The sequence below is a fragment of the Pinus tabuliformis genome, chromosome 8 (genome assembly GCF_031772625.1).
Source record: "Pinus tabuliformis cultivar Carrire ecotype Pingquan chromosome 8, CPIR1, whole genome shotgun sequence".
NCBI classification, from domain to species: domain Eukaryota; kingdom Viridiplantae; phylum Streptophyta; class Pinopsida; order Pinales; family Pinaceae; genus Pinus; species Pinus tabuliformis.
This window is the reverse complement of record NC_142294.1, coordinates 34,500,882-34,524,195: the sequence shown is the minus strand read 5'-3', so window position 1 is coordinate 34,524,195 and position 23,314 is coordinate 34,500,882. Positions and strand designations below refer to the sequence as shown.

The 23,314-nt window shown below is 39.4% G+C and overlaps 1 protein-coding gene across 1 annotated transcript in view; it reads right to left on the bottom strand.

Annotated features, from left to right (window-relative positions):
• Positions 1 to 325: 325 nt before the first annotated feature.
• Positions 326 to 23,314, bottom strand: part of LOC149234001 (uncharacterized) — an 84,701-nt gene continuing 61,712 nt past the window's right edge. Inside the window, exons 3-4 of the mRNA XM_089368117.1 lie at positions 815 to 905; positions 326 to 604 (exon numbers count right to left, since the gene is read on the bottom strand). Of these exons, the coding sequence (XP_089224243.1) occupies positions 326 to 604; positions 815 to 905 (370 nt within the window). The remainder of the gene's footprint in view (positions 605 to 814; positions 906 to 23,314) is intronic.

The window sequence follows — 23,314 nt, the reverse complement described above, 5'->3', positions numbered from 1 at the left end:
AATATTACACTTTTTGTTTATGAACAAACACCTGTAAGATGGATTAAGAAAATGACAAAACAATGCAACTGTTGTGACATTACCCTAACTGTACTGTTTCTAATGTTTCTTAACTAATTAATAATAAAACAAACTAATTCCTAGACACTGTTTTATTCATCAAACGTAAATGAAAGTAAAAGTTTTTTAACCTATCCTTCTTAGCTGAGACCAACACCCGGTCATGATGCCCTTAGCTGGATGCTCCTGCATCAAGGTCCTAGGGTAAGAAAAATTCATGACTCTGGTCCATGAGCTTCTCCACTGAATAACTTGCCTGCTCTATCTATCTAGCATTAAGCCACGAACTGTCGTCAATAGGATGATTCTTCCACTTGACCAGATATTGCAGATACTCTTTCCGCCGAGTTCTCTTGGCCACCTGAGTGTCGAGGATCCTCTCGATCTCGAGGGGTTGAGCATAAGGCATTTGTCTCATCCAAGTATCACTTCCATCTTGTGTGTCCCATGTAGGCCATGCGGTACTGTCTTCTTCTGGATCAGCAGTGTATGGAAACAGGTCTGCCACATTAAAGATGGGCGAGATGCCTATTCCTGGTGGCAGCTGTAATTCATAAGCGTTTGCTGAAAATTTTCGGAGAACTTTGTAGGGGCCTATCTTTTTGTACTTTAGCTTGTTATATGCACCTCTAGGAAAACACTCCTTGTGCAAGTGTGCGAGGACTTCATCCCCTACATTAAACTGCACCTCTCTCCATTTCAAATCTGCTCACTGCTTATATTTTTGACTGCTGTCCTGCAACTTTATTTTCACCTGCTCGTGTAAATCATTCATCGCTTTAGCGAAATCCTCCCCATCAGCGCTTTGTCTTTCCTGCTTTCCTAGATCTCGTAATTCGTGTACTCTGCAAGGATGCATACCATATAAGATTTGAAAAGGACTGTAAGCTGTGCTGCGATTGGGTGAGTCGTTATAAGCAAACTCTGCCTGGGAAAGTACTCAATCCCACATTCACGAATTTTCACTAATCAAACTTCGTAGTAGGTTCCCTAGACTTTTGCTTACCACCTCTATTTTCCCGTCAGTTTGCGGGTGATAAGCAAAGCTAAAACTTAACTGCGTGTCCATCTTCTTCCACAGGGTGCGCCAAAAGTTCCCCGTAAACTTCATGTCCCTGTCAGAGAGAATGGACTTAGGTAGAACATGTAGCTTGACGATCTCTATAAAGAACAAGTGGGCCGAGTGGCATCGGTGGTTTTTCTGCAAGGGATGAAATGCGCCATCTTCGAAAATCAGTCCACTACTACCATCATCGAATCATAACCCTACTGTGTCTTTGGTAGACCCAAGACAAAGTCCAAGCTGACTGAGTCCCACGGTCTACTTGGAATGGGAAATCGTGTGTAAAGTCCCGTATTTTGACTGTGTCCTTTTTCCAACTGACACACTTTACATCTGGTCACAAATCTTTCCACATCCCTTTGCATTTTTGGCCAATAATAAAAATGGTTGAGTTGCTTTAATGTTTTGTCTATGTCGAAATGTCCGGTTAGACCTTGTTATAGACATATTTGGGCACTGCAACCCTAATCACATATGTCAATAAACCAAGGGCTCTTAAACCCCTAAAAGTGTTGTTTCACACCCTAAAGAATCATGGTCAACTGATTACATCATTTCCCAGATGTTCCACCTAAAAAACCACTCAGAACTGGCCAAAACTGGACCATACAGACTGCTCCATGGTCAAGGTATGATGCATACTAGCTGCTACACTGGTCAGGTGCGATGCATACTGAAAGAGCCTTCTGTGGGGTGTGATGGGAAAGAGTAAACAAATGGCAGAGATAGTTTGCTAAGTGGAAACCTAGAGAATCTTCTACAAACTTCTAATATGACACTTGCCTCTCTGAATTAGCCTAGGGATGAGTAAGAGATCATTGAAATCTCCAAGTGGAACCAAGAACTATCAGTGAAATGACACTAATCAAAAACCCAGAAGTTGACTCACCCCTCTGCAAATATATATAAATGGATCCCTCATTTGAGAGATCTAGAGGCTGGAATTTTGTAATTTGTAAGGAAGTGCTATTGGTTTCTCTTTGAGAAGAAACATTTTATTGTTGGGTGATCTTGCTTTTCATGAGGTGAAGAGGGCTTTCATGCTGGGAGGATGATGCTGGATCAGACAGCTGGGTTGTAATCCTCTCTTCTATTTCTACTATCAATAAAGTTCTTTGAGTTTTCCTCCATATAATCGTGTATTTGTGAATCTTGTTATTTGTAGATGCAATTATATGGTCAATGTATTTCTGATTCTGCATTGTTTATGATATCATAGATTGAGATGCTTTGATAGTGTTTTTTTGCTTTGCCTCTACAGGTATTCTCTAAAGCAGGACAAGTAGGAGAAGAGTGGCAAGCTCTATCAAGGGAGAGAGGAAACAAGCAAGGAGCCAAGCGGAAGATACAGGTTGGTCCTCTTTGCTTCTCTCTTATCTATCATACATAAAGGAAATCTTGAAGCGCTTTGAATTGTTTGTTTCTAAGATAGCTACCCGTCTTAGTGGGACTAGCAAATCGAAAAGACACTAGTTTTCCCGGAAACAAAATGGTGACTCCGCTGGGGAGCAAATAGTTTGTTTGTTTGTTACTGTTGTTTGCTTTATAAACTACAGACAAAGCCTGAAGTTAAGCCAGCTAGCCTTCAAATTGCCCTTGCTATGCAAGTGCAAAGTAGATCAATGCTACTTTAGTCAATCTCTGGGTTGGTTTATGAAATGAGCACCTGTCTTGCAAACATCCTAAGCGCCCTTGTGGTAGCTCAATAACCTCATAAGATCATACCTCTGACTTTGTTTTTACTGTCTATCATAGCTTAACCTAAATCACTGATCTTAGCTGCAAATTTTGAGTGAAAACCAAACTCAGTTTCGTTCCCTAGTCCATCGCATTGTCTATAACTGGTAGCCTGTATGCATCACACCTCCCATGTGTTGCAGGTGAGATGCATCCTTGTTTCCCTTAAAGACAGGTGCGATGACTGAATGATACTATTTCTCTCTTTGGAATTTGGTTTTTTCCTCCTTGTTTTCAGCTCTATTCAGTACTTTTTCTGCTTATGATCAATATATCATTGTTGAAGCCTCCTTCCTTCACATTATTTAGCCTCCATTGATCAAGATTTGTGAATGTTTTTATGTATTTTTCATCATTTACAGTCCTCCTTTGTCAAGAGTAGCTTAATCGAACTATCGTTTTTGATGCAAAGAAGTGTCGTAACTGTCATTGTGAGTCGAAAAGAAGAGTGTCGTAAAGTCTTCCTCTTCTAGATAGTCTATTGTACTTTTGCCATTGTATTTGATTTGAATTGTCAATATTTGAAGTTTCAAAAGTAGTTTTCTTCGAAATTGAAAGTGTCGTCTTAGTCTACCTTTCATTTTGAAAAGAAATCGTTGAAGTTGTTATCTCAAAATCAGACCCTGATAGGCTGCTGGTCAGGTTGACTCTAAGTAACTATTTCAAACCTACTTTAGGCTGAGGCTTAGCCTCCTCAACCTGAGAGGGCTCTCTCTAGATGGGTTTGTGATTTTAATTAAGATAAGATGGCTAACTCTTTGTGAAATAACTGAGACAAATATGGATGCTGGAAAAACATTAAACAAGTTTCCATTGGGCCTATGGAGTCAACAACACCTTAATAAACAATGATCTTGACTTTACATAGAAGTCAGGGCATTCAGCATTTGAATATTCAGAACACAACTCATATGGAACCACAGTTTATAAATGCATACAGGAAATCAGAGCACAATCAGTGAATTCTGAGTGATTATACATCTATACAACTGTAAAAAATTAAGGAAAGGAAAAGATCACACATTCTGAACATAGAAATCCTTCATGAATCCTGAGAAGTAAAGCCAAATTATATTACTGAAACTCTGTCTTTACATAAGCCAAATACAATGCTCTGTTATAAAGTTTTCCAACCCTCATTACATTGCTGTTTCAGCTATATATAGAATTCTTATTCTAACTAATTGAGATTCCTCCTCCAGCATGAGGGGAATTCGATAACTACCTCTAATGACACCTATCAACTATTTAACTAACTAATAAATACAATAAAGTGCTGACTGGAGCTTTTTTAGAGTTCTAAATCTATTATGACTCTAACTCCATATTATATGCATGATGGCTTCTCCTCATTCTTTGACACCTGGTCCTCTTTCAGTTTGGCTGAGATGGCTGAGATGGGTATTTAATGTCCCATGTTGAACTTGGATGTTGAGACTTTTTAACTGCTCAGAAATATTAGGAGGTTACCCTTTCTTCTCGGCTTCAGTTTTTTCCAAAATCTTCGAATGCACAGAAGCATGTTCTTTAGCCTTTAATTACCCAAGATGTGGAATACTGTCACGTCCTTGATGCGTTGTAAGCTTTTTTGATGAACATGTGTACAGGCAAAAATTCCTTGCAGGCAAATCGTTTGATATATTTTGAACTGTGATAAAGGAGCTTTATGACAAAAATTCAACATTGGATTTGAATATTCAACCCTTTTAAACATCCATCTGTCTTGACCTGATTGACTGTTGTTTGCTCTAGCTGATGTTTTGCACACCCTTTAGACGTTTCCCTTTCGAAATTCCCGCTTATAATTCAAACTACTTGACTTGCATTAAAAACAACATCTTCAGCAGTTTCGTAGCACGCTATGAAACTGCTGAGTTATTTGAAACAGTTTGCCTTTGACCCGAGATCTTTATCAACCGAGTATTTGATTGCCAAAAAACTCCCTTTGACTTTCCACATGTTGAACAGGGATTATATTTCTTCAGAAAAGTAAGATTAAGCAAATTTGTCAAAAATTTGAAACAAAACCTTTTTTAAAAAGAAAACTCATTTAGTAGGTAGCTGGCTTAGTTGTGTCTTCAAATCTTCAATTTGTTTCCTCATAGCTCTATTCCCAGCTCTCAGTTGCATATTAATCCTTCTGATATACTTAGCTTCTTTGATTGCTGGTACTGTCCAGGTGTGAAATTGTGTATGGCCATCAACCACTGAATTCAACTGAGCTTTTACAGCTTCATTTCCTTCCCATAAGGTTTTATAATATTTTGCATGTATGGCCGCATGCTTTCTAGCGGCTTTCTTCAATTTAGCAATCTCATACTTGGCTGACTCTAATTGGCTCTTCAAGGCTGCTATATTGTTTTCTTTAACTGTAATAAAGGTTCTGCCTGTGTCTTTTTGTGTTCCTTCCCCTGTTTCCTCTGTTCTCGGTAGTGCTTCCTGTACTTGCTGGAATCTCCTTGTCATAGTTCTTCTAGGTTTAAAAATGAATTCTTCAGCTGGCTCATCAAATTTAAGCCTTTTTGAAGCCTTGGATTTCTTGGTACCTTCTTGTTCTGACTGCATCAATTCAATTTGGACTGGTAGAGACTGCTCGAATTCAATGGCCTGTAATAAATCATTCAAATTTGCCTTGGACACTGGGCTCTCTTCAACTGCTACAGCTTTACCTTTTTCCTTATTTATCTGGCTTCTTGTTCTTACCCTTGAGACTACTTCAGATGTGCTTGTTTCAGGTATAGTCTTCTTACCATGAGCTTTTTCCTTGGTTGATTGCTGAGGTTGATCTTGAATGATTAGTGGCTTCACTGGTTTTCTTAGTTGTGGCTTTGGAACCCTTTTAGCTCTTGCTTCTTTTTGGAGCTCAGCTATTGTAAAATCTCTGGCCGGTTGTGGAGTGAGGCCAGTCTTGCTTTGGAATCCAGCCATAAAAATAAAAGAATTCCAGTCTCTGTCTATCTTTTGGAGGCCATCTAAAACCAGCAGCTTGATCAAACCATGATGAAACAAAGAGGTTTCAGAATCCTCTTTTCTCAGCTGAACTTTATCACACATCTTACTCAAACTACGGAAGAGATAAAACGGTAAGTCTATGGAGACCTTCCCGGTGAAATGCAAAAGTAGTTTGAAATGGTAAGAATAAACCTTGTTATACCTTCCTTCACAAGTCAAATATTTTTGTATGCAGGTGAGTAAGAGAGCATAATGTTCTTTGACATAATTCCTGGGCACTCCTCTACTTAAATCTTCATTTACATATGCGTCCTTCAAAAACTCCTTACAAGGATTCATGTCAAATTTGAAATTTTTGAACCATTCCTCTTGTCCCCTTGGGATCTCTGTCACAGCAGATATCACCTCTGGAGAAACCTGCACTTCTAACATAGCTACCTTTGAATTCAAACCAGTGAAGTTTAGTGCAAATTCTTTAGTTACCTGTGCATGTCCTCCTTGTAGCTTTTTGCAAAAGTTCCAGCACCCGGCGTTTTTAAACGCTTTCTTCACCCCTTCATCTCTCAGCGTTATATCCAGGCCCTCGGGTTCAGTCCTTAGAGGTTTACCGGATCTGTGCTCTTTTTTCTCCATGGATTCTTCCAAATCTTCGCACACAAAGACTACCAGCTCCAGTTGGAATTGTGATTCAGCTTCTTTTTGAATTCAGCCTCGCTTGATTATCAGCCTCGCTTGATTATCAGCCTCGCTTGAATTTTGAATCTTTCCGCTTAAAACCTTTCAAGACATAATCTTGCAGATTTATCATTCATGCAAGACTTACGACCATCATTAAGGCTTATGCACGGTGAAATTTCTTGGGAATGATAATACATGCGTATCAACAGATCTAATGGTGGTGATAATGGCAATGAGCGTTAAAACGTGATAGGAGAGATATATGAACTGACATGAGAAGACATGGCTGATGACTCACCTAACGGACTTGATATTTCGGGAAAGATTCGCTGCAGAAGTACGAATCCATGATTTCGCAGCACTGTTAGTTTTAAATTTTAATGATGCACTGCGAAACTACCTAATCATGATGCGCTGCAAAACTGCTTAATCATGATTGCGCTGCGAAACTGCTGCATTGGAATTGTGCTGCGAAATTACTAAAAGACACGGTGGCTACAAAACAATGATGGGTAGAGGAGGACCAATGGGAGTTGAGAATGACTTGAGTTAAAAACTCTTTAAAACTCCAAATTCTAAGGGAAGAAATTAAAACTAAATTAAACTAACACAGACCTTTGTCATCGGGCTAGGATAGAAAATTATATGCATCAAATTTTTAGTTCTAAGTGATAACAGTGGCTCCACTTGGGATAGTGTGCTCCTGTAGTACACTAAGAACTTGCAGGTCCAGTGCTTTGTCCAACTTATGAAAACTTAAACAGAGTTGACAAGCATCCCTTTCTAGCTTTGTGAGCCTTCACCTCGGGCTTGAGCTTCCTGTTCAGCTTGTCATTTATTTGCAACAAAGAAAGACTAATAAAACGGTTATATACAATGTTTGTGAGATACTTGGCAGAAATTCAATCAATTGTAATGCTTTAGGAACCTGCCATTAACAGGTCCTCCAACATATGGTGTTCCATCAATCTATTGTAGAATGTAGGTGTTATTCCCATGGAAAGCAGAAATTTGATATGGCCCTTTCCACAAATTTTCAAATTTACCATGTTTACCTTTCTCCTCAATTCTAGCTTCCCATTTCAAGACTTTATCATGAATCTGGAATGTAACTTCTTTGATCTTTTTGTCAAATGCTCTCTTGATCCTGTTCTGGTTTTGTTGATGACTGTCAAACACCTCATTTCTTTTCTCTTGTAAAGCTATTAGTTGATTGATCCTTCGTTGTATAGCATTTGGTTCCTCTTCTAGTCCTTGAATCAGCTTCATTACTGGTACTCCGAGGGATGTTGGAAATATAGCCTCTACTCTGTATACTAGCTCATATGGTGATGTTCCAATGGACCTCTTTGTGCAAATCCAGTCAGCCCACAAAGCATATTTCAGTTTCAAATGCCAAGCTTTTTTATTTTCTTGCAGCAGCTTCTTAATGATTCTCACAAGACTTTTGTTTGATGACTCAGCCAAACCATTTCCTTGTGGATAATAAGCAGTAGAATGTCCAAGGGAGAGATGATACTGATGGCAAAAATTTATCATTCTTTTTGACTTGAAAGCTTGAGCATTGTCTGTAATGATCTTGATTGGGCAACCAAATCTTGATAATATATTGTTTTCTAAGAAAGAAATAATCACTGAATCATTTGCTTGCCTTGTGGGTATTGCCTCTATCCATTTTGTAAAGTAATCGGTGGCTGTGAGAATCCAGCGATGCTGTCCTGATGAAGGAGGATGTATTTCCCCTATAAAGTCTAATCCCCACTACTGGAACGGTGCTTCAACATAAATAGGAACCAAGGGCATTAGCATAAGCTTTCTCTTTCCTTCAAACACTTGACATTCATGGCATGTGGCTATCTTTTTATAGATATCTCTAAACATAGTTGGCCAAAAATAGCCAGCTCTCAAGATCTTGTTTGCAGTGGCTTTCCAATAGTGATGTCCTCCACAATCCCCTTTATGAAACTCATCAATTACCTTATCAACTTCTTCTTCAATGAGGCAGTTTAACAATATTCCTCCTGCATCCTTCCAAAACAAATTTTGGTCGTACACAAAATATCTGAGAGATTTCAATTTGGTAAACCGAGCTTTGGATTTTGAAAGATTATCAGGAGCTCTATTATGCTGCAAAACAAATGCTATATCCTTGTACCATTCTGAGATCAAGAATTTTTCATTTATCTGGACCAATTCCTCTTCATTTTCAAAAATTTCTGAGATTTCTGTGCTTAAATTAATATCAATACAGTCCAGATTTGACTGGGTCAACAATTTGGCTAGGCCTTGACCCTTTACCAACTTGGTGGGTTTGATCTCAATATCATACTCCAATAGTTTTGCTATCCACTTTCCCCTTTTTCCATTTGGATCGGCTTGTGTAAGAATATCTTTAATAACAACATTTGGGACGTATGCAACAATGTGAGAGTGCAAAACATAGATTCTGAAATCTTTAATTGCTTTCACCAATGCATAGGCTTGTTTCTCTAAGATATTATATTTCAATTCAGCATTGGCCAATGTCTTGCTAAAGAAAGAAATGGGCTATTCAGTACCTTGACTTCCTTTTTGCAATAAAACTCCAGCAATTGTGTCCTCAGAAGCGAATGTAAAGATAAGGAACTCCTTGGTAAAATCCGGGCTGATGAGTACTGGCGCTTGAGTAAGTGCCTTCTTGATTTCTTCAAATGATTTCTTTGCTTCAACTGTCCATTTCAAATCTGTTCCTTTCTTTAACATCTTTGTTATGTTCTTGACAACTTCAGCAAAATTAGGAATAAATCTTCCAACAAAGTTAACTTTCCCAAGAAAGGATTGAACCTCCTTCTTACTCCTTGGTAAATCCAATTTTTGAATTGCACTAACTCTATTAGGATCAATCCTAATTCCTTCTTCAGAGATAATATGACCAAGCAGTTTGCCAGAAGTTAGAGCAAAAATACTTTTGGTTGGGTTTAGAGAAATACCAAACCTCCTACACTTCATTAGGACCGTTTCAAGGTGCTTTAAGTGGTCTTCTTCCTTTTTTGAAAAAACTGTGATATCATCAAGGTAAACCACCACTGATTTGTCCTTTTCTTCAGCAAAAGCAATATCCATTGCTCTCTGGAAAGTGGCTCCTACGTTCATGAGGCCAAAGGGCATCTTTGCATACATGAATGTTCCCCATGGTGTAGTGAAAGCTGTTTTCTCCTGATCATCTGGGTGAACAAGAATCTGATTGTACCCTGAGAAACCATCAAGCATAGACATCCTTTGTGAACCAACAATGTTTTGCAGAATGAAATCCATTTTGGGGAGGGGGTAATTATCTTTCAATGAAGCCTTGTTTAAGTTCCTGAAGTCTATACAAATTCTGATCTCTCCATTCTTTTTTCTGACTGGTACCAAGTTGGCAAGCCAATTTGAAAATCTGATTGGGACAATAATTTTAGCATCAAAGAGCTTTTTCACTTCTTTTTCAATCAGTGGCATTAGAAGAGGATTAATCCTTCTTAGCTTCTGCTTAAAAGGCTTTTCATTCTGCTTAATAGGAATGGTATGCTGTATGATTGAAGAGTCATATTGTTTCAAGTCAGCATAGCTCCATGCAAAAACATCAATGAATCTTTTCATCATCTCAACATATTTAGTCTTCATATTAGCTGAAAGGAATTTGGAAATCTTGACTATTTTAGGCACAATAGAGTCACCTAAATTGCAGTTTTCTACTTCTTCTTCATTAGCTTGTAATCTTGGTGCTTTGAACACATCATTTTGATCAAATAATTTTTCAAGGGGAATGAGGCCTTTAGGGATTAAGTTGTTTTGTAACTGTAAGACTTCAGAACTTTCCTTTGACTCTATTAACATATTCTGTTGATCTATCTGATTGTGCTCAAACTCTTCTTTTAATTCAATGAAGTTCCTTACTTGCTGATCATCTTCAAAAACTTGCCAATTTGTGATATTATCCGGTATGACTGGTCTATGGCGAACCTCCACTTCATAGCTTTCAGAAGAATGCTTAGGAATAATAAAGAGATTGGCTGAAACAGCAAGAGAATCTGCAATAGAGTTTTGATCTCTAGTTTTGATGCTAAAATAATAGGTTTGAAATTTTTCCAACATCTCCAACACTAAATTTCTGTATGCTCTCATCCTTGCATCCTTAGTTTGATATGTACCTTCTACTTGTTTAATTACCAATTCAGAATCTCCACAAACAACAATATTTTTAGCTTTCAACTTTATCAAGGCTTCCAAACCTAAAACTAGAGATTCGTACTCAGCCATATTGTTGGTACAATCAAAGTTTAATTTGTATGAGAGAAACTTACTTTCTTCAGTTGGACTAGTGATCCAAATCCCAGCTCCTGCCCCTTCTTTTCCTGCTGATCCATCAAAGTATACTGACCAGCAGCCCATGATGTCCCTTTCATCTCCTTGCTGCCCTTCTTGACACTGATTTTCTGCAGGTTTATCCTGTGACTCTCTTCCAACTGATTCATTGAAAAGGATAGCTGATCCAAGACCAGTATCACATGAGTAAATAGGAAAATTCTGAGGCTTTTCTTTGCTGCTTACCATGTAGGCCATCCTTGTTTCGCGATACAACCTCCTTTGTTCACCAAACACTGGGATGGTAGCATATGTAAGATCCATCTGCATTGTGCCCTTGATTTTTGCTGCCCATGACCTTGAAAGAAGCATCCCAAACTTTGGTGGAATGTCTACAACAACAATGTCCATAACAGTTGTTTTTACTGGAATTTGTGTGAGCCCCACAACAACATGTTTTATCAAACCAATGCAATGGACTCTTTTTGAATCAAAGGAAAATAAATCCTTATATGGCCTAGTTACCTCTAACCCTAGTCTTTCCATGATTACCTTAGGCATGAGATTATGTGATGCCCCCGAGTCTAACATAGCATTATGTAGAGTCATATCATGAATAGTAATGCTTATGTAGAAAGGGGGAAACTCTTCATTTTGTTCGTCCTCAAGTCTTGGACCCAAACAGATAACAGGATTATCTTCTTGTACATTTAGGATATCAGCCACTCCTGGTTGTGAATTAAGCATTTCAACAATTTTGCTTCTGTATTTGTCTACCTTGAGAATTTCATTAAAAGGGACTGATATCTTAATTTTTGCAATTTCATTCTCAATATTAAAAACAGAAGTGGTCTTGTCAATTTCTTTAGGAGGAGAAGGAATTTGAATATCCTTTTTAACAAGAGGAGGGTCATCCTTACCTTCAATCACCTTTGATTTTTCCTTTTTATCTTCAGCTGTCTTTGAGATATTCTTCTTGGGCTGTGCTTTATTTGCTGTAATAGGAACATCTCTATTCCTAAGATTGTACTGCTTTTGCATCTCAAAGATAGCGTGCTGATATCCCTTTAAAAAATCTGAAGGCTCTTCTTCTGATGTTATCATACTAGACTCATCATGTTCCTCCTTAGTCATGAAAATCCCTGACACTTCTTCATCAAAACAATGGATTGATTCCTCAGGGACTTCAGGTTCATCTTCTTCCTCTTCATCTACCAAATTTTGTTGGAAGGGAGGTCTCACTGGAGGATCTGCCTGCTGATTTCTATTGTCTCTTGGCCTTTGCTGATTCTGAGGTCTTCTGAACTGAGGGTTCCTGAATTGAGGTCCTTGCTGTGCTGGAGGAGCAGAAGCATTCCCAAGAGCTAATCGGTCCATCAATTTCTCCATGGTTTTCATCATTGTTTCAAACTTGTCTTCTTGAGCAGAAGTAGAAGGTTTCTCTTCTTCCTTTAGCTTAGTCTTTGCCATCTTTGATTTTTTAGCAGCAAGCATGTTCACCTCCACTTTAATTGCATCATTTTGCATGTCAGCAAGAGAGGCAGACTCTCTCTCTCTGAGTAAAAGAGAAAAATCTGAATCAAATGATTCAGCATATCTCAACTGTGCCAAAGCTCCAGGAGGTTTCAAATGAGCTAGAATAGAATTGTATATTTTATTAAACCTCTTAGAGAAGTTTTGGACAGTTTCCTCTGGAGCTCTCCTAAGATTGTTGTATTCAGTAAGGGCTTGGACAGGGTTGGTTCTGTTTCCCCATTTCCTTAGAAAACTGTCTTCAAATTCAACCCAACTATGAATGCTTCCGGCTCTAAGGGCTTTAAACCATTTTCGAACTTCCCCAATGAAAGTTTGAGCAAACAATCTTAGTTTTACATCTTCATCATCCACTTCCTCCCTGTCAATTAAATCATTGAACCTATCCACGTGTTCCTCTGCTGTAATATCTTCATCTTCTCCCCATGTTGGAATTCTGGCAGCATATTTGCTAGGAAGATCATGTAAAACAGCAGGGAGAGCTAGAGGAGCATACCTAGCAGGTATAGCCATAATGAATGGAGGAGCAGTAACAACAGGTATTGTATGACCGGTGGAACTAGAACTAGTATGAGATAGTGTCTGAGGACTATTAGGACTAGCAGAGGCAGAAGATAAAGTATTGGTCCGAAAAGGACTATTTGGACTTTGCAAACCACTGACAAAGGAACTCCAATTTGGGAGAGGTAAACTAGTTTTGGACTTGAGAAAAACCTCAAAAGGATCAAGTTCTTTGAGTTGATTCAAATCTTCTTCCTCTAATAATAATTCTGAAGTAACAACCTCCCAAAATTCTTCCTTATCCTTTTGTGACACTAAAGATGAAGTATCAATGCCTCTTTTTTGTAAATCTAAAATAATTCCAATAAGCTCTTCTTCGTTTTCAGACCTCAACAATACCTCATGAATTTTATCATCAACAATTTTATCTTCAAGACTTCTAGAAAATTCAGGGAACAGAGATTTTGATACAGATGAAGTACCTGATATATCAGGAAATCTTTGCCTGCTCCTTGAGATGGTGTTCGGATTATCCACAGGAGTAGGTGGATTCAGGTCAGGATTACTCCTTGTATATCTTCCTCTCGAAGCCACCTTTTTAACATTAAGATTGTATGGAGTCACCAACGTAGAATGCAGCCTCGAAAACCCTCTGAGCTCCTGCTACCTTCAGAAGTTCAGCTTCATAATTTCGGGAATGAGTAATCTTCAGACTCCCGGCAGACGCACCAAAATGTTATCTCAAAATCAGACCCTGATAGGCTGCTGGTCAGGTTGACTCTAAGTAACTATTTCAAACCTACTTTAGGCTGAGGCTTAGCCTCCTCAACCTGAGAGGGCTCTCTCTAGATGGGTTTGTGATTTTAAGTAAGATAAGATGGCTAACTCTTTGTGAAATAACTGAGACAAATATGGATGCTGGAAAAACATTAAACAAGTTTCCATTGGGCCTATGGAGTCAACCACACCTTAATAAACAATGATCTTGACTTTACATAGAAGTCAGGGCATTCAGCGTTTGAATATTCAGAACACAACTCATATGGAACCACAGTTTATAAATGCATACAGGAAATCAGAGCACAATCAGTGAATTCTGAGTGATTATACATCTACACAACTGTAAAAAATTAAGGAAAGGAAAAGATCACACATTCTGAACATAGAAATCCTTCATGAATCCTGAGAAGTAAAGCCAAATTATATTACTGAAACTCTGTCTTTACATAAGCCAAATACAATGCTCTGTTATAAAGTTTTCCAACCCTCATTACATTGCTGTTTCAGCTATATATAGAATTCTTATTCTAACTAATTGAGATTCCTCCTCCAGCATGAGGGGAATTCGATAACTACCTCTAATGACACCTATCAACTATTTAACTAACTAATAAATACAATAAAGTGCTGACTGGAGCTTTTTTAGAGTTCTAAATCTACTATGACTCTAACTCCATATTATATGCATGATGGCTTCTCCTCGTTCTTTGACACCTGGTCCTCTTTCAGTTTGGCTGAGATGGCTGAGATGGGTATTTAATGTCCCATGTTGACCTTGGATGTTGAAACTTTTTAACTGCTCAGAAATATTAGGAGGTTACCCTTGCTTCTCGGCTTCAGTTTTTTCCAAAATCTTCGAATGCACAGAAGCATGTTCTTTAGCCTTTAATTACCCAAGATGTGGAAGACTGTCACGTCCTTGATGCGTTGTAAGCTTTTTTGATGAACATGTGTACAGGCAAAAATTCCTTGCAGGCAAATCGTTTGATATATTTTGAACTGTGATAAAGGAGCTTTATGACAAAAATTCAACATTGGATTTGAATATTCAACCCTTTTAAACATCCATCTGTCTTGACCTGATTGACTATTGTTTGCTCCAGCTGATGTTTTGCACACCCTTTAGACGTTTCCCTTTCGAAATTCCCGCTTATAATTCAAACTACTTGACTTGCGTTAAAAACAACATCTTCAGCAGTTTCGTAGCGCGCTACGAAACTGCTGAGTTATTTGAAACAGTTTGCCTTTGACCCGAGATCTTTATCAACCGAGTATTTGATTGCCAAAAAACTCCATTCGACTTTCCACATGTTGAACAAGGATTATATTTCTTCAGAAAAGTAAGATTAAGCAAATTTGTCAAAAATTTGAAACAAAACCTTTTTTAAAAAGAAAACTCATTTAGTAGGTAGTTGTCTTAGTTGTGTCTTCAAATCTTCAATTTGTTTCCTCATAGCTCTATTCCCAGCTCTCAGTTGCATATTAATCCTTCTGATATACTTAGCTTCTTTGATTGCTGGTACTGTCCAGGTGTGAAATTGTGTATGGCCATCAACCACTGAATTCAACTGAGCTTTTACAGCTTCATTTCCTTCCCATAAGGTTTTATAATATTTTGCATGTATGGCCGCATGCTTTCTAGCGGCTTTCTTCAATTTAGCAATCTCATACTTGGCTGACTCTAATTGGCTCTTCAAGGTTGCTATATTGTTTTCTTTAACTATAATAAAGGTTCTGCCTGTGTCTTTTTGTGTTCCTTCCCCTGTTTCCTCTGTTCTCGGCAGTGCTTCCTGTACTTGCTGGAATCTCCTTGTCATAGGTCTTCTAGGTTTAAAAATGAATTCTTCAGCTGGCTCATCAAATTTAAGCCTTTTTGAAGCCTTGGATTTCTTGGTACCTTCTTGTTCTGACTGCATCAATTCAATTTGGACTGGTAGAGACTGCTCGAATTCAATGGCCTGTAATAAATCATTCAAATTTGCCTTGGACACTGGGCTCTCTTCAACTGCTACAGCTTTACCTTTTTCCTTATTTATCTGGCTTCTTGTTCTTACCCTTGAGACTGCTTCAGATGTGCTTGTTTCAGGTATAGTCTTCTTACCATGAGCTTTTTCCTTGGTTTATTGCTGAGGTTGATCTTGAATGATTAGTGGCTTCACTGGTTTTCTTAGTTGTGGCTTTGGAACCCTTTTAGCTCTTGCTTCTTTTTGGAGCTCAGCTATTGTAAAATCTCTGGCCGGTTGTGGAGTGAGGCCAGTCTTGCTTTGGAATCCAGCCATAAAAATAAAAGAATTCCAGTCTCTGTCTATCTTTTGGAGGCCATCTAAAACCAGCAGCTTGATCAAACCATGATGAAACAAAGAGGTTTCAGAATCCTCTTTTCTCAGCTGAACTTTATCACACATCTTACTCAAACTACGGAAGAGATAAAACGGTAAGTCTATGGAGACCTTCCCGGTGAAATGCAAAAGTAGTTTGAAATGGTAATAATAAACCTTGTTATACCTTCCTTCACAAGTCAAATATTTTTGTATGCAGGTGAGTAAGAGAGCATAATGTTCTTTGACATAATTCCTGGGCACTCCTCTACTTAAATCTTCATTTACATATGCATCCTTCAAAAACTCCTTACAAGGATTCATGTCAAATTTGAAATTTTTGAACCATTCCTCTTGTCCCCTTGGGATCTCTGTCACAGCAGATATCACCTCTGGAGAAACCTGCACTTCTAACATAGCTACCTTTGAATTCAAACCAGTGAAGTTTAGTGCAAATTCTTTAGTTACCTGTGCATGTCCTCCTTGTAGCTTTTTGCAAAAGTTCCAGCACCCGACGTTTTTAAACACTTTCTTCACCCCTTCATCTCTCAGTGTTATATCCAGGCCCTCGGGTTCAGTCCTTAGAGGTTTACCGGATCTGTGCTCTTTTTTCTCCATGGATTCTTCCAAATCTTCGCACACAAAGACTACCAGCTCCGGTTGGAATTGTGATTCAGCTTCTTTTTGAATTCAGCCTCGCTTGATTATCAGCCTCACTTGAATTTTGAATCTTTCCGCTTAAAACCTTTCAAGACATAATCTTGCAGATTTATCATTCATGCAAGACTTACGGCCATCATTAAGGCTTATGCACGGTGAAATTTCTTGGGAATGATAATACATGCATATCAACAGATCTAATGGTGGTGATAATGGCAATGAGCGTTAAAACGTGATAGGAGAGATATATGAACTGACATGAGAAGACATGGCTGATGACTCACCTAACGGACTTGATATTTCGGGAAAGATTCGCTGCAGAAGTACGAATCCATGATTTCGCAGCGCTGTTAGTTTTAAATTTTAATGATGCGCTGCGAAACTGCCTAATCATGATGCGCTGCGAAACTGCTTAATCATGATTGCGCTGCGAAACTGCTGCATTGGAATTGTGCTGCGAAATTACTAAAAGACACGGTGGCTACAAAACAATGATGGGTAGAGGAGGACCAATGGGAGTTGAGAATGACTTGAGTTAAAAACTCTTTAAAACTCCAAATTCTAAGGGAAGAAATTAAAACTAAATTAAACTAACACAGACCTTTGTCATCGGGCTAGGATAGAAAATTATATGCATCAAATTTTTAGTTCTAAGTGATAACAGAAGTGTCGCTTTGAAGAAAATAGTTCAAATCTGTACTTAGTTTTCCTTTTTGGCATTCTCACATTAAGGAAATGGAAAAACAAATACATGCATGTGCATTTGCATTTAGACTGCATGCAGGAAATGATTTAGGAAAAGTGCATTTAGTGTGTGCTATCTGCTCTCTTTTGAAAGAATCGTACTCTTCTTTCCTTAGTAGCTAGGTTTTTCATTGCTAAAAGAAAACAAACGACTGTTTATCATTTTAGATTGCATATTTAGGAATTTTACATCTACATCACATGGTGAACCTTGAAAGGCAAACTCCTGAAAAGATCAACTCTAAAATAAACCTCAATGAACATAAAAACATTTTGGAACCTAATGCAACACATGTAGAGGTCTAGGCTAGAGACGTATTCCGGCATCGTAAAACCTGGTAACTATCGTTTTCATCAAAGGTTGGGTGATTCCTCCTCTTTGATATGACAAGTGCCAGTATGGACTTGTGCTCCCCGTACCGTTGAGTATATATTGGGAGACCACAATAGGCATATATCCTTTATCCTTAGGAAGCCGTGTCTGCCACCCTATCGATCGCAATGCACTGAACACAACATTCAGGAAGATTGATTGCCATACGTAAAATCCTTGGTAATTTCTCTTTAATTTCCACCAAGGTGTATATTGCAGTTTTGTGATTGGTTTGGTAATCTCTTTGTCTAGGTTTCCATAGTAGTCACTTTCGTTCCTTTTCAACTCCTTAAAAGAAAAGGTCCATCTGAGCAATTGTCACTTTAGTCTCATTAAAAATCGAAGGCGACTAGAGTCATCTTTAGCTTTTTCTCGACTCTTAAAAATTGAAAAAGAAAAGTTGTGTCAAAGTGTCATAAGATTTATTTAATTCGGAATAAAATTTTCCCCTTTTTAATTTTGAGTTGATCAAGTAATCTACAATCATGGAAGAAAGTCAATCAAAACCCTGTCGTTCGCGGAGGCTAGTGATTCAATTGTCTTTGACTCTGGAAATGAAACCATTCTGGGTGAAATGGTCTCGTTTAACTGAGTCCACCTCTCCTGGTTTATTTGAAACTTGTGTTTCAACATCATCAGAGACTACAATTACTTTGATCATTTCTGGTACATCTGCCTTTATAGAAGAAGTTTCGTAGTTACAAGAGGACATTAGAACTAATCCTAGTGTAACAGTAAACACCTCTATACCTGAAACAGCTCCATCTAGAGCTGATCCAGAAACTAAAGTTCACTTACCTGAACATTTGGAAGTTGTGTTCCAGAATTCAGAAGGTGTCTGTTACATTGTGTATGAGTGTTAATCGCCTTTGAGTGTTTTTAGTTTATGATCTTTGGAACTCACACCCGTTTTTCTTGATTTGCACTTGATTGGTTCTTAGATTACGTTAGAATCATCGTGTGTTTGAGAATTCTCTTGCATAGATCACACTTGCATAATTAGAATTCTCATTTTCAGGATATGAATGAAAAGTGTGCATAGATTACATTTACATACTTTGGGTGTTTTCCATTTTCCACCGATTTCACATTTTAGCCCTAGGGCATTTAGTGGCTTTGTGCATCGAGCCTTCCTTAGGAGTTTTGGTCTTCTGTTGGTCCAGTCAACTTTTTAGTTACTCTCTTGCACTTGTTCAGTGATTGTTAAACTTTTTATTGCGTTATTCGAGTGATCCTCTTCTTTTCGCTTGGATTTCGCTTGGCTTCGTTTTGGGCTTAGATTACATGGCCCATTGAGGTCTTTGAGATCTTCTCTTGGTTCTGAAGGACTGCCTTGGTATTTATGGACTTGATTGTATTTTCATTGAGTGAAATTTGTCTTTTTACTCTTTGTTATTGTTTCTCAAAATTTGTTTAGTGCATTTTGCCATCAAAAAGAAACAAACAATCTCTTTTGCTTTGTATTAGTTAATGGAAAATAAAGCTTTTCGTTGTTATTAGCAATTAGTAACTTTAGAGAAAAGTTTTGTTAATTGCCATTAGCTGCATTAGAGTTATTGTTGATTGTTTTATGGTCATTTTTGTTTGTGTGAAAGCTCTCAACCCTCTCGTAGTTAGCATTCATCGAACGAAATGATATATTTTGGCATATAGTTTGCATTTAGGAAATTGTGAGAAATTACATACGGTAAGGCCTAAAAATCGAAACCTAATCAAAGATCAACCATAAAATAAACTGAATGAAATTAAAAACGCATTGGAACATAACGCTCACTATTTAGAGGTCTAGGCAAGAGACGTGCTCCGGCGTCGTTAAACCTAGTCACTTTTGTCTCACTTAAGGTTCGGTGATTCCTCCTTTCGTGACGCAACAAGTGGTCTAGCACGGAATTGAGCTCCCATGTACCATCGAGTATATGGGGAGACCCCACTAGGTTATCATCCTTTGTCCACAGGAAGCCGTGTCTGCTACCTTACAAGCCGTAACGCACCGAATACAGCATTCAGGAAGATTGACTGTCGTACAGGAAGTCCTTGGTTTTCATATGACTGCCAAGGTGTATATGCAGTTTTACGGATTTGTTTGGTAAACCTTTTTGCCTAGTTCTCCAGAGTAGTCACTTTTGATCCTTTTTAGACTCCTTAAATGAAAAGGCTCATCTGAGCATATGTCACTTCGAGCTCACTAAACATTCGAAGGAGACTAGAGTCATCTTTTTGTCCTTTTCTCGACTCTTAAAACATGAAAAGGTCAAGTTGTGTCCTTGCGTCTTAAAATTTATTTGGCCACGATTAACATTACCCGGTTAGATTTTGTTTGCGTTATCTTGAGTAGGCTTCTTTTCGTTCTCAATGGCAACTTTTCCGGGGTTCACCAACCCAGGGACCCCCTCTGATGAGAGCCCTGGTCATTTCGCTCCTTTTGGAAATGTTGGTGCTCCTTATATGGCAACGTTGTCCCTCCCAGGGTTAACTGTTGGGTTGCCAGTTTGGTTGTTCTCAACCTCCTTGGTCCCTGCCGTCTCACTGTCTAGTCAATCCGTCCCTCCACCTGAACAACATCATGTTGATCCTAAGGTGGATCTCTCCCCTTCTACGCCCACTTCTACGTCCTCATCTTCTACTTCACCCGGTGAAAGTCTAGATTTGAGTAACCAGGTGGCTAAGAAGAAGAAGAAGAAGACGAAGAAGAAGAAGGCTCCTAAGGGAGAGGTTACAAGTGCAGCTACCCCCTCGAGTACACCTGAAGTCGGGCCCCCTTCCGCTCCTCCGCGGAAGGTCAAGTTTCCTTGTCGATTATGCAAGGAGGACCATCTTCTTCGTGATTGTCCTGGCATTCCCAGGGTACTAGAAGTATGGTCTCGCGATCCGGCCCGCCCCTCATCGTCCTCTGAAGCTCACGACGATGCTACCTTATCAGTTGGGAATGGTAAGGGAAAAGGGAAGATTCGAATCCCCTGTAGACTTTGTGAAGGCAATCATCCCCTTCACCTTTGTCCACTCATGGATAAAGCCTCCGTTGTCTTGGAAAGTCTTACAGCTCCTTCACCCCAACTACCCGTTGGATATCGACGTCTCTCTGTAGCTGCAGATCATCCCCCTGCTGACAAAGAGATTGCTTCAAATTCTTCTCTTGTCTAGGCCCCTCTTCCCAAACCCGGCTGTCCCCAGCCTGTTCCAGACCAACCATTGGTCGGAAAGAGTGTCGACTCGAGTCCGCCGCTCGCTCACTCTGTTTCGGAAGAGAATCATGCCCATGTTCTTCTCGTCTCTTCAGATTCTCCTGAGTCCTGAAATGACTCTCCTAACCCAGCTGCTCCCGAAGGTTCTCCTTCGGTTCCTTTAGCACATGGGGGCAATCATACGATTCCCCCACCAAGTAGTTTGGTCGCTTCCTTTGATTGGAATCGCCTGATCGTTGGTCGCCTTCCATCCCATATGCCTTTCCAGATCACAGTACATGCCTGTGCTAAGGCAGTACCTGGCACTGTTTTGGATGAAGGGGCGTCTGTCAGTCTTATGCCGTACACTACTTGGCAAGCTTTAGCTTCCCCGCAACTTGGGCCAGTCACTCAGAATCTGTTGGCCTTCAACGGAGGAGCCTGTCCATCTCTAGGAGTTCTCCCGAAGTTCCCTATTACTTTGGGAGGCAAAACCGTCTATATAGACGTCTTGGTTACCCAAGGTGTTTTAGACTTTAGTCTTCTCCTTGGTCGCGACTATGTTTACGCCATGGGGGCCCTCATTTCTTCGCTTTTCCGTGTGGTTTGCTTTCCGCATGATGGAAGAATTGTGACTATCGATCAAGTGTCATCGTTAGTCCCCCGATGCCTCCTACACTGTTGTCGTCCCCTCCTAGTTTTCGTCCACTAGTTGCATCTACCCCACCACAGATCAACTACGTGGCCACTTATCCCATGCCTGGATCCAGTGATGCTGCCATTGTGCATAGTGTCCTGGGGGCATTGGGCCCTGACTTCCAAGATGTTTCCCTTCCACCGGGAGTGGCAATCTTGGAAGCCCCGACTTTCTATTCATTATGATGAAGTTCGGGTGGAGCATAGTTCCTTTCCGGTGTCAAGCTCCTTAAAAAATGAAACTAGGTTTGGTGGAGCATAGTTCCTTTCCGGTGTCAAGCTCCTTAAAAAATGAAACTAGGTTTGGTTGGAGCATAGTTCCTTTCCGGTGTCAAGCTCCTTAAAAAATGAAACTAGGTTTGGTCGGAGCATAGTTCCTGATCTTGTGTCAAGCTCATTAAAAAATGAAACAAGGGTTTTGAGGATAGTTCTTTTACTGTGTCAACCTCATTAAAAAATGAAACAACTCCCTTTCCAAATCGAGTCTTTTGATTAAGATCTCGTAAAATACAAGTCGAGTCTTTCATTGATCTCGAGAGTGAACCTTCATTCCATCCACTTTGTTGAATGCAATGAAGCTTGGGGGGCATGTACCTCGATTTGCGTCATTATGCTGGGGGCATGCGAGCTTATAACAAGCATAGTTTTTCATTTCAAGCTTGTGTAAACATGAAACCGAATCCAATCTGAGTTCTCCATGGTTCAAGCTTGTGTAAAAATGAACCCATACTCGATTTACATATCGTGATTGTCGTTTATCCATTAAAATTAGATGACCCTTGGTTGTTTCTTTCCATCGCCACCATCTCTTTGGCCGATCATATGCTTTCACTTGGTTGTTTTTCCTTTCCTGAGGAACCACAACGATGAGTGGTTTTATTAGCCAGCCTCTTAACCATTACATGTTTTGAGTAGTTCCATCATTGCCGGAACCAGTTGCTACCTTTTATACCACTCGTTCCTCTAGGACGAGTCTCCTTTAAGCTCTTTTCTGACTCGTAAAAGATGAAAAGATTGCCGAGTATTTTCCCTTTTTGACTCGTTAAAGAGAATAAAAATGGAGGTCTGCTTTCAGCTCTTTTTCGACGTGAAACAAGAAAAGATAGCCGAGTCTCCCTCTCAACTCGTTAAAAGAAGCGAGAGGCGGTTGCCTTTAAGCTCTTTTTTCGACCGTTTAAACTTAAAAAGATCACCGGGTTTTTGTCGTTTCGAACTCGTTATTGGTTACAAAACGACATGCTTCTGACCGCTTTTCTACTTTTTCGGGTCGAAGTCACTACTTACAAAAAGTACTCCTCGATCATACTAGTCGGGCGGTTCTTTCAAGCATTGTTTTATACTTTTTCGGGCTCGCGAGACACAACTTTACGAAAAAGGACCCCCCTGGAGTTTTCTTTTCTGCTGTCTTTTCAAACTCTCTAAACATGAAAAGACACCAAGTTCTTCCTTTGTCAGGCTCGTTAAAACCTGATGACATCGGATCCCGTCGGAATGACGCCTCACAAGCATATGCTATCCCCGTCAAGCTTGTTAAAAATAACTGGGGTACTTGCCAGAAATGGTGGGGAAAATGGGCCCATAATTATTGTCGTGTCGGCAGTATGTCGCTCTTGAACATGGCACTTGTCTGCTTTCGTGTCTAGGTGGGGACATCTCATCTCGCTTTTCACTTGCCTCTGTGGGTTTTGGGTGATCCTGTTTGACCTCTCATCTACTAATTGCCTCGTCACCGTGA